The 14,077-nt window shown below is 37.4% G+C and overlaps 2 protein-coding genes across 2 annotated transcripts; both read left to right on the top strand.

Moving 5' to 3' along the window:
* Nucleotides 1-9,702: 9,702 nt before the first annotated feature.
* LOC108602188 (protein spalt-accessory-like) lies at nt 9,703-10,275 on the top strand. Its single transcript, XM_017990236.2, has 2 exons — nt 9,703-10,023; nt 10,267-10,275. The coding sequence occupies exons 1-2, from the start codon at nt 9,703-9,705 to the stop codon at nt 10,273-10,275; spliced, it is 330 nt and encodes a 109-aa protein (XP_017845725.2).
* Nucleotides 10,276-11,749: 1,474 nt separating this feature from the next.
* LOC108607897 (glycine-rich protein DOT1-like) lies at nt 11,750-13,699 on the top strand. Its single transcript, XM_017999007.2, has 2 exons — nt 11,750-12,182; nt 13,158-13,699. The coding sequence occupies exons 1-2, from the start codon at nt 11,750-11,752 to the stop codon at nt 13,619-13,621; spliced, it is 897 nt and encodes a 298-aa protein (XP_017854496.1). The 3' UTR covers nt 13,622-13,699.
* The last annotated feature ends 378 nt before the right edge of the window (nt 13,700-14,077 follow it).

The following is a 14,077-nucleotide window of genomic DNA, read 5'->3' as shown; positions in this document are numbered from 1 at the left end:
TTCAGAAAACTCTCCTATCGAAATAAGCGCATAATCAGAGTGATGTTGCACAATTGACAATAGCGTGCGATTGTATTTTAACCAAAACGTTATAATCCTTTTACATATGCTCCAATTCGCTTTGCTAGCTCACTCAGTTTTATGATGCTCGCTTCTAGCCTTTCAATAAATTTTTTTGTTTTTCTAATGCGCTTCCCTTTTCGCCGCACAATAATTTTAAGACATAAGAACGTAAAAAAACACCCTTTTAAAATGTAATGCAAGGGAATATTATACAAAATAAAAACTATTAATAAATTAACAAATAGTTTTGGAAAGTTTAACACGACACACGAAGACAGAGCAACAGCACAATAAGTAAATAACCTTTAAAGCCAGACAAACACTTTGGTCAATTGTGGCATTTTACGGTGTCAGAACTAAAACTTCAGCTAAACATAAAAAATACGTTCACAATATAGACATAAAACATGTATTAGTTCACATTAATATAATAATAAGAATATTTATTATTAATATATCAAATTTTATATCATTTTATAGAATATACCTTTAACTTCGTTTGGGCACGTAATTAATGATCTGACCACTTGAAAGTTCGGGCTTATCCGCGATGCGCGCAGCTGCGCTTTGAAATTATTAATTTGCGTAAAATCTTTATCGCACAATTTGAATCAGTTTATAAATCGCTCTATATAAATGTTAATGAAACTGATTTTCTTATAAAATATTCAACGGGCTACTACTTAAATGCGCTAATAAGCAGGCTAAGTTATTTTAGCCAATTTTTATTAGGTTGGCCGTTTATCTGCTGGCCATAAATTGTCAACTGAAGCTGACTGCAATTGCGGCTTATGAATTGCATTACAAATTCGCATAAATTTCTGTCTTATTGCGCGCGTGGGGGAGGGGAGGGCAACAAATCGTTTGAGCGTTGAGCGTCATTTATCATCAAAAGAATTTCGCATTCATTGCAGAAATTTCAATCCGCTGAAGAATTATGAGCTTGGAGGCAGCCAAAGCGCTGACAAGCATTGTGTGCTGCTGAGTTGGCTGCATTGACTTTTAAATGTTTCTCAGAGCGTCATAGTTGCATTATTGCCAATTGCCAATTGCTTCAATGCATTTGTTGGCTGTGGAAAATGCTTTATGGAAATTAGCAAGCAGACAGACAGACAAACAGCCAACACTCCCCCAATCCAATATCAGTCTACAAAGTCGCTGAAAAATAAACAAAACTCAGACTGCTGTTCGTAATCGTTGCCTGGGTGCAAAAAGGGCTAAACAAATATTTGTCGCAAATGAGCTGAGCACTTGTTGCCGAAGGATGAGTTGGCAGTCTTGGCTGCCGTCGTCGTCGTCGACATTTCAAAAGGACCTCAGCATAACGGAAGCGGAAACAACAACTTGCCCGCACTGTCAATGCTCAAGGCTCAGGGCAAGTCGCATCCTTTGCCTGTTATCCTGTCGTTGGCTGGCTTAATGACATTTTTGCGCCCATTTGCGCTTCCGTCGTCGATTTTTGCAATAATTTACTTAAGTAAAGTCTAAATATGTTTGCAGCACTCACTCTCACTCGCTTGCTGTTGCTTTTGCTGTTGCTGCTGCTGTCAAACAACTTGTCTTTATTGGCTGCAATTTACTAGCAGACAATTGTTTATGGCGTTTATCTTGGGCGTCTGGCGATAAAATGTTGCCTCAAAATCTATGCGACAATATCCAATAAATCTAGAGTTAAGCTCAAGGCTAAGAGGGGTTTGCTCGCTCGCTTTTTGTTGTGGCTTGACCTTCACAACACTCTCACCAGGATGTGCAGCAGCCCTTCTCCCAACCCCATTTGACATTTGTTGTAGGCTTGTGTATATTGTTTGCCTTTGTCTGTGCCTTTTCAAAGGGTTTAATTGTGCTTTTTGTCTGCCTGTTGACATAGGTAGTCGGCCAGGGTGAGAGAGAGAAACAAAGCAAAAGAGTAAGAGAGAGCGAGTGCATGTTGAACGTGTTAATTAACTTGTATAAATCAAGCGCTAATAGACTGGGTAACCTGTAATTAAAGGATGGGCGTTGCCTTCTGCTTGCTACGCACTTATTCATTGTTCGGTCTCTTCATAGAAGCTATCGCATATGCTGCTAAGGCAAGTCCTGTCCCAGGCTATTCTAGAATGAATGGACCGGAAGCCTTTTTAGTTTTGACACAACTGCAATTCAAGTAATGCGCTCCACTAAAACAATGTTTGTCCAAAATAAACATTTTTTTAAATATATTCAAAAATAATCTTCTTATAAACAATTACAGGGCGACAGCTCGTTTATGTATATAAAATTTGCTAAGTATTTATTTAATATATTTTGACAATATAAACAATTCATTTTAAAGAACAAGTCAGTTTGACAGGATAACGAGTTGGTGGTTCTTCATTGTGAAAATTGTCGATTTAAAAACATAATGTACTAAAGATATAGCACTTAGATGTACTTTGACATAATGTGTCTTACGAATTATTGATAGTTGGTTACTTTACTGTTCAATTTAGATATTTACTTCTCTCTAATCAAAAGATCAATGCGTTTTCAATATCTAAATGGCTTTAATAATGTGTATCGTTTTTCAAATCTATTTTTAATGAAACGAACTTGGGTGTCATCAGAACTTGCGTATTTTAAACACACAAAAATAAGCATATATGCTAAATTCCAGATAATATATAGTATAGTATAAATATCATAAATCTACCAACGAACAACTTTTAACTTTGTTTGCAATACATATTTTGTATGCTCTATAATCTTTGAATTTATTGGAAATAATATAGCTGAAAGTAGAATATTGATAATAACTAAAGTACACACAATTACGTATTTCAATAGTCTGAGCTAGATAAAAATTTGAAGCTTAGAATTTGAAGCTTAATCTTCGGCTGCGCAACAAATCTCACAATTTTTATTATCAGCCAGACTATAGTTAATTATTATTACTAGCACTATCACTTATATTACTACTAAAATAAATCTTGCAAATGCTTGGTAGATTAACAGAATACTCAACTCATGTTATCTAATTATCAATTAATTTGCATTGCCAAGCGGCAGCCGTCATGGCTAATGCATATGGTTAATAGATCCGGTTTGCATGCAGCACATAAAATCTACTAACTTGCATTTTATTGTGGCATTAAAGTAATCATGGCTTTGAAGACAGCAGCTGCCGCACCTGTAGAGATTTCTTGTCTTGCATATGTTATCCTTAATAGGACTAGGACTTTAGCAATAAACAGTTTTATTACAGTTGCAGTTGCTTGGGAGTTTAAAGACATTGATAACAGAGTTGGTGTTATAAATCTCTTAAATGGCGCTAGCGACGACTCAATTGCAGTTTTGTGGCATTCGGCAAGCATTTATCATTAGTAGCTAAGTTGCTTGCCACGCTGCCACGTTGCAAGGCAATTGCACTATTGCTACAAATTGAAATCTTAAGCAAACTTTCTGCAGCTTCAAAGTGCAGTTTTATGGTCATGCAGAGAGCGAGAGAGGAATAACTTGGAGCAGCTGCTTGGCCCGCTGCTTACAGCCATTGGCAATAAACTCAAACCAATTTGCACAAGGACAATGAACCCCTGTGGTGCACTTTTGCAATATAAAGCGACAGTAGTTGCATGTGGAGCAAGTAAGGTGAGGTTGCAGCCTTAAATAGACAGACACACAGACGGATGGGCGGACGGACGAACTACTAAAAACACTTGCTCTTGCTGGCGGTTTGCCACACAGTGTCGACTGCTGTTGCTGTTGCTATTTGTCTGGCCCTGTTGCCATTGCCATTGCCATTTGGTCTCGGCTATCCTTGTCGACTTGACAATATTGCGCGCGTTTGCTTGCAGCAATTTATGCCAGGCAATAAAATAAATGCTAATACGAAAGAACTTATGCCAATACATTTCACTCTTTTGAACTCTATTTACTTATGTATATTGTTCTGGCTCTTTTGCATAGATCTATCAATTGCTATACTGATCAGTGAATAGGATTGTTTTGTTCATTGGGCTTTCAATAATGGGAATACAAATGCTCATTATTTTGATATCACTCTTCTTGATAAGCATGAGATAAACAGTTTATTTTTTGCAAAACTCTCTCATAAACAGCCCAAACCGCATAACAAGTGTTGAGGCATTAGTCGATTTTTAATATCAATAGATTCTAAGTCTATTTTCTAGGTCTATATTTGGTCTTGGGTCAGTTTCAGACAATTTATTAATTGCACTTTACTCAGACATATGAACGTAATAAAAAAATAAAACCGATAGCAGTGAAATTTGTCTTGATTTTATTAAAAAATGATTAATTGCTTTTCCTTTTTTTTATTTTATTTTGAGCATTTTATTAGTTTGTAAACTAATATTTGCAGTAAGTGGAAAGTGTATTTATGAGTTGGCTGAGCGCTTGTGATAAGTATTAAAAACTTTACTTAGTTAGATTTTTGCATGCCCATTCATGTGGGTTTTCTTGTCTAAACCGTTTTGCATTGATTTTGTAAACGGGAACGCATGCCAAACGCAATTTATATGCGGCCATCGCCTGAAAATATGCAATTGTTTCTAGTCAGCTACCAATGAAATATTTCAGAATTTTAATTAATATTAAATAATTCAAAGCGTATCGCTGTATGTCGCTCTGTTCATTAGCCGACGGCCACATAATTGAAAAGCTTGTGTCGTTTGCCAAATAAGCGGGTAATTTAATTTTAGACCATAAACGACATTGGCAGCCGTTGTAGACTGCAATATGCAATACGGCCAATAATAAAGGCCTGCTGGGTGAAAGTGCCAAGTAAGAAGTGAGTGAAGGGGCGTTTATATATTTAGAATTTTGTTGCTAGTTATTTACGTGCTTTAATAATAACGCTGTTAATGCTGATAAACCTGACTATTTAATAATCTACTAATAATTAGAAATTAAAACAAAGAAAACCGGTAAATGTTTTTTTGACTATGAATATGACGCATCTGGAGCAAATATAAATATATAAAATAAATATATAAATAAAGTGGTATATTAGGGAATCATCAGTTGCATTCTAAGCTGCTTAGAGTACACAGCACGATATTCTATAAAATATGAAGATTTTATTTTTCTTGGTTCTGGTGATCGCCTTCGTTTCGGCGCTGGCTCAAAGCAGATATGGTGGTACCGGCGGCGTCTCACCTGCCGTTGCCCGTGCAGCCGCCGAAGCTGCATCAAGTGCTGGCGGTCACGATGGTGACTCCAGCTCTTCAGCATCGGCCGGATCTAGATCATCTTCCGGGGGTATCAGTCGCTCTGCGATTCTCTCCGCTGCCGGTTAAACTGCTAATGGAACTTGAGTTTTCCAAAACTTTTGTTGAGTGCTTTTACAATTGAACATAATGTACAATTTTGGCCATCAGTTGACATCATTGAACCTGTTAAATAATTGCAATTAACTTAATAAAGTTGTTTTTAAATACTGCAATGGCGGCTTGTTTAATTATTTAAATGTAATCTATTTTAATTTTGGCTAAAGAGCCGATAAACATTTATGATACTCTTAGCCGGCTTCGGCTATGACGTTGGCTAGCCTCGATCTGAATAATAAAACTAAAACAATGAAGACACAAAGAGAATTGAGAATAAGTATAAAAAAAGTCATGCCTAGGTAAAGCACCGTCGTCAGAGATATTATCCCACATGCATTATAACTACTCCGAAGATCAGCAGCTTGTGTCTGTCTCAGGCAATGCTCTCCAATATACCATGGAACTGCCTCAATATCGTCCTCTCCACTCAGTATTGCTGCAAAAAGACTGACAGATGTTCAAAACAACCTAATGAAGAAGAGGAACAAAGCAACTGCACCCACTAGCTCTATGAAGGTGAACAGAGTACATATGTTTTGAAGGCAAACAGGTTTTCCATTGTGGACATCGCCGTAGACATTTATACAAATTAAGACCCTACTAGCTCTTCTAATGATAATAATCATCCACGCTATACTTAAAAGCCCCCACAAATAGCTGAAAGCATTACTAAGCTTAACGATCTATTTCAGCTCTCATTTAATAACGTAGTAGTTAAGGAGAAATATCAGAAATCTATTCCAAAGGCTGTACAACGTATGGAGCTATTGTTGACCACTTTGATAAAATGGAAATAGGAAGCTTCACAGAATAGTAGTTAAAGGACTTTGTTGACCTAACGACTTGTCGCTAGCTGTAATGTTGCGAATCGCGATTTAACGCCCGAAATTTATATTATAAAACGACGAGAATTTCTTTATAATATGTAGATTTATTACTGCCATCTGCAGGTTTATGTGTGTTCAGTTTAGTTAAATTTACAATGTTTCGAATATATGTAATTGAGATTATGCGGCACGGCCGGCTTACGAGAACAACTAAAGACTTATGTGTCTGTTACGAGAGTCTAGAGCGAGTAATTTCAACTTGTTAGTTGCGACGATCGAATGTAAGTGTCAATAGAGAATTATAGGCTCAACCTCATAATTCTTAGCGATAGTGAAAATCATAGAAGATTAGTGATAGCGAGAAGAGCTTTTATTAGTGCAGTGCCAAATGCACGCACAAAGAAGAGAGCGCGTAATTACAAGCGCAAAGAAGAGAGCGCTTGAGCCAAAGTGCGAGCTTAGACTAGATCAGCTGTTTGTAGCTGAGAGTCAAATTTATTGGACTTGCATGACCAAACAGACTTCATCATAGCACATTAACAAATTAAATTCAGGTACATAGCCCAAGATCGATGACTAACCGAGATGAGCAACTGAACACATTTTTCAATAACATTAAGCCATGCGCTATAATTAATGTTATTTATGTTATCACAAAACTGTCAACGAGTCAATATCGAAGAGTGCTCAAGAATATGGCCACGCAGCTAAGATCTGCCGTCGACATATCCATTGTGCTCGATGTGGCAAATCTCATCTCACAAAACAATGCGGAGCAACATCCTATCTGTATACACTCTGGAGGAAATCATGCGACAAGCTTAAAGGGCTGGTGTAGACCTTTGATGATCAATGGGCGCTTCACAGATTACAGGGGACTCTATCTAATGCCTGTCCTCAATGGACCTGCCTACATGATGCTCAAGCGCAGCTACAGTTATCGAAATCAAAAGAAAATACAACTTATGCTTGACGTCTAGTCATAAATTTATGAAATGGCAACAGCAGTTCCAGCCAAATTTCCTTTTGTGACTACAGCAGCAGCAACAGGAACAACAACAGCTCAAGAAGCAAAGAAGTCAACGACTTGAACGGCTTGGTTTTTGTAATGGCCATTAACATGATCAAGCAATGGACTGGGAATAAATCATTTCACCAGCTGGGGCTGGAAGCTGCTGTGGAAGTAACACTTCAACCTATTGCATTTTTCGTAAGAAATGAGTGAAGGGGCGTTTATATATTTAGAATTTAGTCGGCTGCTATTTACGAGCTTTAATAATAATGCTGTTAATGCTGATCAACCTGATTATTAGAAATTAAAACAAAGTAAACCGGTAAATGTTTTTTTGATTATGACGTTTTACGCACCTGGATTAAATATAAATAGTCCAGGCGATCTGTTAGGGAATCATCAGTTGCACTCTAAGCTGCTTAGCGTACACAGCACAATATTCTAAAAAACATGAAGATCTTCGCTTTCTTGGTTCTGGTGATTGCCGTCATCGCTGCAGTTTCGGCGCTGCCTCAGCGAGGAGGCTCCTCATCTTCTGCGGCAGCCGCCGCATCTTCAGCCGCTGGCGGTCGTGGTGGTGGCGCCAGCTCTGCAGCATCTGCCGCAGCTTCATCAGCTGCCGGCGGCGGCAGTGGCGGTCGCGGCGGCAACCCCTTCGATAGACGTTTCCGCGGTTAAACTGCAAATGGAACGCCAAACAAATCTTTTTTACATTGGAACATAATGTTAGATTTTGGTCATTAACCTGTTAAATATTTGCTTAATAAAGTTGTTTTTAAATATTGCAACTGTGGCTTGTTTAATTATTTAAATGAAGCCTATTTTAATTTATGCCAACGAGCCGATAAACAATTTTCTAGAACAAACATGTCAATAACAATAATGAAATGGCTTTAAGTTTGCCTGCAGCTTATATAAACAAAAGAGCACAAAAAATAACAAAAAATAAATTGAGAAAAAAAAAAAGAGTCAACAACAAATTAATTTGGCAAAATCAATAATGCAAAATATTGGTTAGCCAACCGGTTTGTGCGCTCTCAATTTTATTTGTGTTTGCCCGTCTCTTTGTATAAATAGACAAACTTGCCTACTTATGTAGCAGAGAAATTTTGCTTTAATTTCGATTTGAAACCTTTCCACATTGCACAATTTGTTCGTAAGCCTACAAACATAACGAATCCAATATTAAAATTAAAATTACAATAAAAAAACAAGCAAAACAAATGTTTTATAAGCGCCAGCGTAGTTCCCCGTCACTTGAGTGCTAATTAAGTATACGACAAGTGGCCAAAACTTGTTAAAAATAAAAATCACAAATTTTATATTATTTTGCAGCTCACTATTTTCACAGCAGCTTAGTGCGAAAGCCCCAGCTAAGTATTTGAGTATTTTGCTTGTAGACAGAACTCAAGCTTGGGCTTGGGCTTGGGCTTCGGCTTATTTACTTGTAATTTTTCTTTCTTTTCTGTTTTGTTATGACGACACAGAAACTGGTTTTGCCGGCTTTCTGTTAACCAATTGAAGTGTATGGGAGCTGGAGCTAGACTTTGGTTAATTAGCAATTATATTTGAAAAAAGTTTCGTTCGCTTTGTGTTGCACACGCGAAAAGATTAACAAAGTATAAAAGTTCAATATGATTCTTTGTGTTTGAAAATGTTCAAAAACTGAAATCACTGACATAAATTAAATGCTTTCTTTCATAGCTACAATTAGCACCTGATTCTCAACTCTATATACAACAACTCAGCTGTTGTTGGAAAGTTCTTAAGCACAATTGACTCCACTTTATGCAGATAGAGAAGAAACTCATTTTGTAAACAACTTTCAAAGCGTTTGAATAAACTGCAAGCATATTATTTTAATTAGTTTCTATTAATATCTTGTTATTCCTGCTAAAAGCTTAAGCATAAAATTTATGCTAGTTTTCTAGTTTTTGCTCGCCTTTGTTTGTTTTGTAACGTCGCCATTGAAACCGCTTTGCTAGTTCAAAAAAAAAAATACCCAAATAAACAAACAAACAAACAGACGGTGAATAAACTCTTCAAGATGAACTTGTCAGTTGATCAGAATAGACAGACTGATCTTCATTAAGGTGCGTCATATGCCAAGACACTTGCAATTAAGAGTTATCTTTCAACTTCTATGATAATGCAATCGAAAGCATTAAAAGCATTTGGGGATTCACCCGCTCAAGCGACTGTCTGTCGCATATGTAAATGATCAACATATTATTCAAATCAATAATGATGCTCATGATGCTGATGCTGATGCTGATGAAGTCGATAATTAGAAATAAAAGCAAAGAAAACCGGTAAACGGTTTTTTTTGGAAACTAACGAACTCAGCTCGACTCGTCTCCCATATTTCACAGTCCGAACGTTTCACGGGCATTTGCTACGCATCTTGGCCAAGTATAAATAGCACATCGGGTCTGTTATGGGATCATCAGTTGAACTTGTAGCTGCAAAGCGTACACAGCACACTATTCTATAAAATATGAAGATTTTGATTGTCTTGGCTCTGGTGATTGCCGCAGCGTCGGCGCTGCCTCAATTTGGCTTCTCACCATATGGCGGCGGTGGCTTTGGCGGCGGTGGCTTTGGCGGCAGACCCGGCTTTGGAGGCGGCGGCTTTGGCGGCAGACCCGGCTTTGGAGGCGGCCTGGATTCAACCGTGGAGGTGGTGGCTTTAGTCCTTATGGCGGCGGCTTTGGCGGTGGCCCTGGATTCAACCGTGGAGGCGGCGGCTTTGGCGGTGGCGGCAGCTCCTCATCTGCAGCTGCATCCTCTGCTGCTTCATCTGGTGGTGGCGGTCGCGGTGGTGGCGCTTCCTCAGCATCAGCATCTGCCTCAGCGTCGTCATCTGGCGGCGGCGGCGGCGGCTTCCGCGGTTAAACTGTTAATGGGAATGCCTGGTGCATTTTCTAAAGAGATTATCCAATTCGTATAAGTTTTATAAAATAAGTCAGAAAATAAAAAATAAATAAATTAAAAAATCTATTTCATGGCATGTTATTTGACTAAAACACATTAAATATTAATGCAAACTATTTGTGTGCAGCTGATTTGAGCGAATGATTTCTTTACTTTAGCAAATGTCCACAAAAGACACAAAAGAGAAGATATATGAATGAGATGATGGGGAATTGAATTGAGCCAATACCAAGCCCCGCACTTTAATTAGCTTTTTATAGCTGATAGCCCAACTCTTAAAGGCAGCATCATTTTCATTTCTCTTTCTTAGTTATTTATGCTTGCCTCTTACTAATATATTTAGGTCTATTACGATCTCAGTTCTATATGATTATTTGTATAAGATACTTGTTTTCATTACAAATTAAAGGGCTTGCAACTTAATATTCTATCTCAAAAAATAGAGTTTGAGAAAACACACATAACATAAATATAATAATTTAAGTATATATGCTTTATATTTTTATTATTTTTGAAAAAAAAAAAAACATTTCTAAGTCTCAGATAAGACAAAATAACATATTATTAAAATTATGTTTATGTTTCTAATATACGATATCATACTTACATATTTTTCTATCAAAAGATAGCATTGATGTTCTAATAAATATATAAAGTAAATATAATTTACACTTGATCCTATTTAAAAAATGTTTAATATATGCAAAAAGTTACTATACATTTTTCAATAGCTTATATTATGAGTCCACATCAGTTGCTAGATTTCCGTAATAAAGGAAAACTTGCGATCTTGTTTGTGTTCTTCATTAATATTGTATTTTACCTATTGAGTTAATGCTGCTTATTGAATATTGAATAAGCATTACAAATTATTGAGAGTTAGCTCCATTAAACAAAAATAAATATTTGTGGCTAATTTTGAATTTAAATTTCGCACACAAATATTGTATTTTACTTATGATAAGCAGATAATTTGCTTACAAATTATTTTTGCCAAGTTTCTACTGCATATATTTTGGCGCATCTAAAATTACTTTCCATAATATTAATGAATCGCAAAAAGTAAAGATTCCATAGCTAAGGAAAGATATATAGCGTTATTGTTAGATTTATCTACCATACAGTAGATGCTCAATAACTATAACCATTTGGTTTTGACTTTTTGTTTTTCTTCAGTTATTGATATAGAAGATATGAACATATTTATACGCATAATATTACATCTGATTTGAAATGTTCCCAGCAGCGTTTCAGACCAAATTAGTTTCAGAACTGTTTGTTTATATTTACGATACGCGGCCAAACAAGTTACTCAACTTTAAAAATTATTACCATTTGCATATGAGAATCCATAACTACGCTATAAAACATAAAGGCGTCCAAGTCTAAGTCTACGGAAGGGTTTGTCATAAACAGGCGTGCAGAAATGTTCATAAATATTTATGCTTTGGTTTTGAACGAAAACTGGTATACGGCTTGGCCCATAAACTAAATGTGTGAATGGCCAAATGTGGACATTTGGCCAAACTATGAGCTGGATTCGACTATAAAAGCTCTGCGCTGAGACGTTTGATCATTGAGTCTGTAAACAACTTTATACATTCAACATCATGAAGATCTTCATCGCTCTGTGCATCCTGGCTGTGGCCGCAGCTTCACCACAATTTGGCTTTGGTGGTAATAGTGGCGCTAATGCAAATGCTAATGCAAACGCTCAAAGTGGGTCTAGTGGATTTGGTGGTCGTCCTGGTGGATTCGGCGGTGGTCCTAGCGGTGGATTCGGTGGTCGTCCTGGCGGTGGATTCGGCGGTGGTCCTGGCGGTGGATTTGGCGGTGGTGGATTCGGTGGTCGTCCTGGCGGTGGTGGATTCGGTGGTGGTCCTGGCGGATTCGGTGGCAACCGTGGTGGCGGCTCGAGCTCAAGCGCGAGCGCATCTTCCAGCGCTTCATCTTCAAGCGGTGGATTCGGTGGTGGCCTCGGCGGCAGCAATTCAAACGCTAACGCTAACGCTAATGCTAATTCTAATACCAATAACTTTAGAGGTTAAGAGGTTATCAGCAAAATATTTTATTCAAACGCATGCGTTTCCTTCAACAATTCAACTTGAAATCTGTTTAACTTTTGACAATTTTACCAAAAATATATTAAATTAAAAAATATTATAAAAACCAATTGGGCGTGTGTGTGTTTAGAATAGTATGAAATATGCAAAGCCTCAACAACATTATTGATCCCATTGATCCTTAGATCAATAGCGGATGCTCAGTAATTATCAGTTCTGAGTTTAATAGGAAATTTAGTCTACTACCCAAACTCAAAGATGAAATGTCAGCTTCTGAAACTTGGTAAACCGAAATTCGACAAAAAAGTCCTTGCCTTAAATTTTGACAACCAGATAGACGAATAACATTATTTTTGTATATTTTGCTAACTCAGCTGATTTTTAAATTGATCCTTGATCTGGCAACATTTATCAGCTGAAACATAAACTTCAAATAAAGAGTGCATCGCTCGATCTATTGTTATGCCTGCGTAGAGTTTTAGGGGAATTTTCTGAGAGTCATGTATATTCATAACTCTTTTATTACTGTCTTAAACAGAGCTTATGATTAGAAACATGTTTGATATGATCGAACAAAACACAAATTGGCAAAAAAAAACTGATAGGTAAACAACTTAATTCAGGCAAAAGGCAATACTATGGCTTAGAACTTGTTAAGAAACCAAAACAAAATTGAAATGCATAAACCGCAAATTATATAAACAAGCTTGGAGGCGCGTTAAGTTTTTGCTTACCGGTTACATTAACTGATCGGACTGGAGTACTCAAGTTTGTTTATGGGCCAAACTAATTGAGTTTATTAATTTTTTGCTACTTTGTTTTTTGTTTCCACGGCTGCATATTAAGGCCAGAAGTCACACACACAGACACATATACGATAAAGACGTGCCTCTCTTTCCAGCTTGATCTCCTTATTAGTAGCCGATGATTGTTTTATGTGCCAAATTTCTGGGAGCTGAATTGAATAAAAGGCAGCGCTTGGCACTTGTTCAATTAAGTGTAAAAATACATCTCAAGCTCTCAACAATGAAACTGTTTATTGTGCTCTCCGTCCTGGTGGCCGTTGCCTCGGCTCAATATGGTGGACATTCGCAAGCGAATGCGGTGGCATCCGCATCAGCTGAATCGGGCGGTGTCAACTTTGGCCCAGGATATGGTCATGGAGGACTCGGTGCTGGTCTTGGAGGCCATGGCGGCTTCGCACATGGTGGTGGACTCGGTGGTGGCCTTCATGGCGGCCATGGCGGCCATGGCGGCTTCGCACATGGTGGCCTCGGAGGACGCGGATTCGGACATGGTGGTGGACACGGAGGTCATCATGGAGGTCTTCACGGAGGTCATGGCAATTTCGGACCCGGTTTCGGTGGTTCGGTGGCTACAGCTCAGGCGTCTGCCAATGCAGGAACCTACGGCAAATAAATAAAAAGCGACACATTCCGAACTGAACTGGACAACGATTATGAATTCAAATAAATGTTTATGTTAAAGGCAAAAATATTTCTGATGTTTTTCTCATTCATTTTAAGGCGATTATAGGTGGTTCTTTTATATTACAAACTTGAAGGATAGTTAACTTCTAAAGAGCTCTATGATGTATTCGTCTTCTTCTTAATAAAAGCTCAAGGCGTGAACGCGTGACAGAAATGAAATAAGAACAAATAGTTATAATTATTAACTAAATATATATTGATTGACTTAAATATGATGAGAGGGTAAGAAATAAGAAAAACAAATTGAGTTGCTGGATCTCAGAAAAGATATTTAATAAAGTATATTGCTTTTAAATGCTGTCCATAAACTATGTATTTTAATTATATACATTTTTGTAAATTTATAATTTTTTAAACTGATTTAGTTTTCTAATCATATCCAAAA

Source organism: Drosophila busckii, chromosome 2L (assembly GCF_011750605.1).
Source record: "Drosophila busckii strain San Diego stock center, stock number 13000-0081.31 chromosome 2L, ASM1175060v1, whole genome shotgun sequence".
Classification (NCBI taxonomy): Eukaryota; Metazoa; Arthropoda; class Insecta; order Diptera; family Drosophilidae; genus Drosophila; species Drosophila busckii.
This window is presented reverse-complemented; position numbering and strand designations above follow the sequence as displayed.

Bases quoted from the DNA above. Each gene is read 5' to 3' on its own strand.
- LOC108602188 (XM_017990236.2), top strand. From the start codon at position 9,703: ATGAAGATTTTGATTGTCTTGGCTCTGGTGATTGCCGCAGCGTCGGCG.
- LOC108607897 (XM_017999007.2), top strand. From the start codon at position 11,750: ATGAAGATCTTCATCGCTCTGTGCATCCTGGCTGTGGCCGCAGCTTCA. The intron at 12,183-13,157 runs GTTAAGAGGTTA...AATTTCTGGGAG, and splicing joins TAATACCAATAACTTTAGAG to CTGAATTGAATAAAAGGCAG.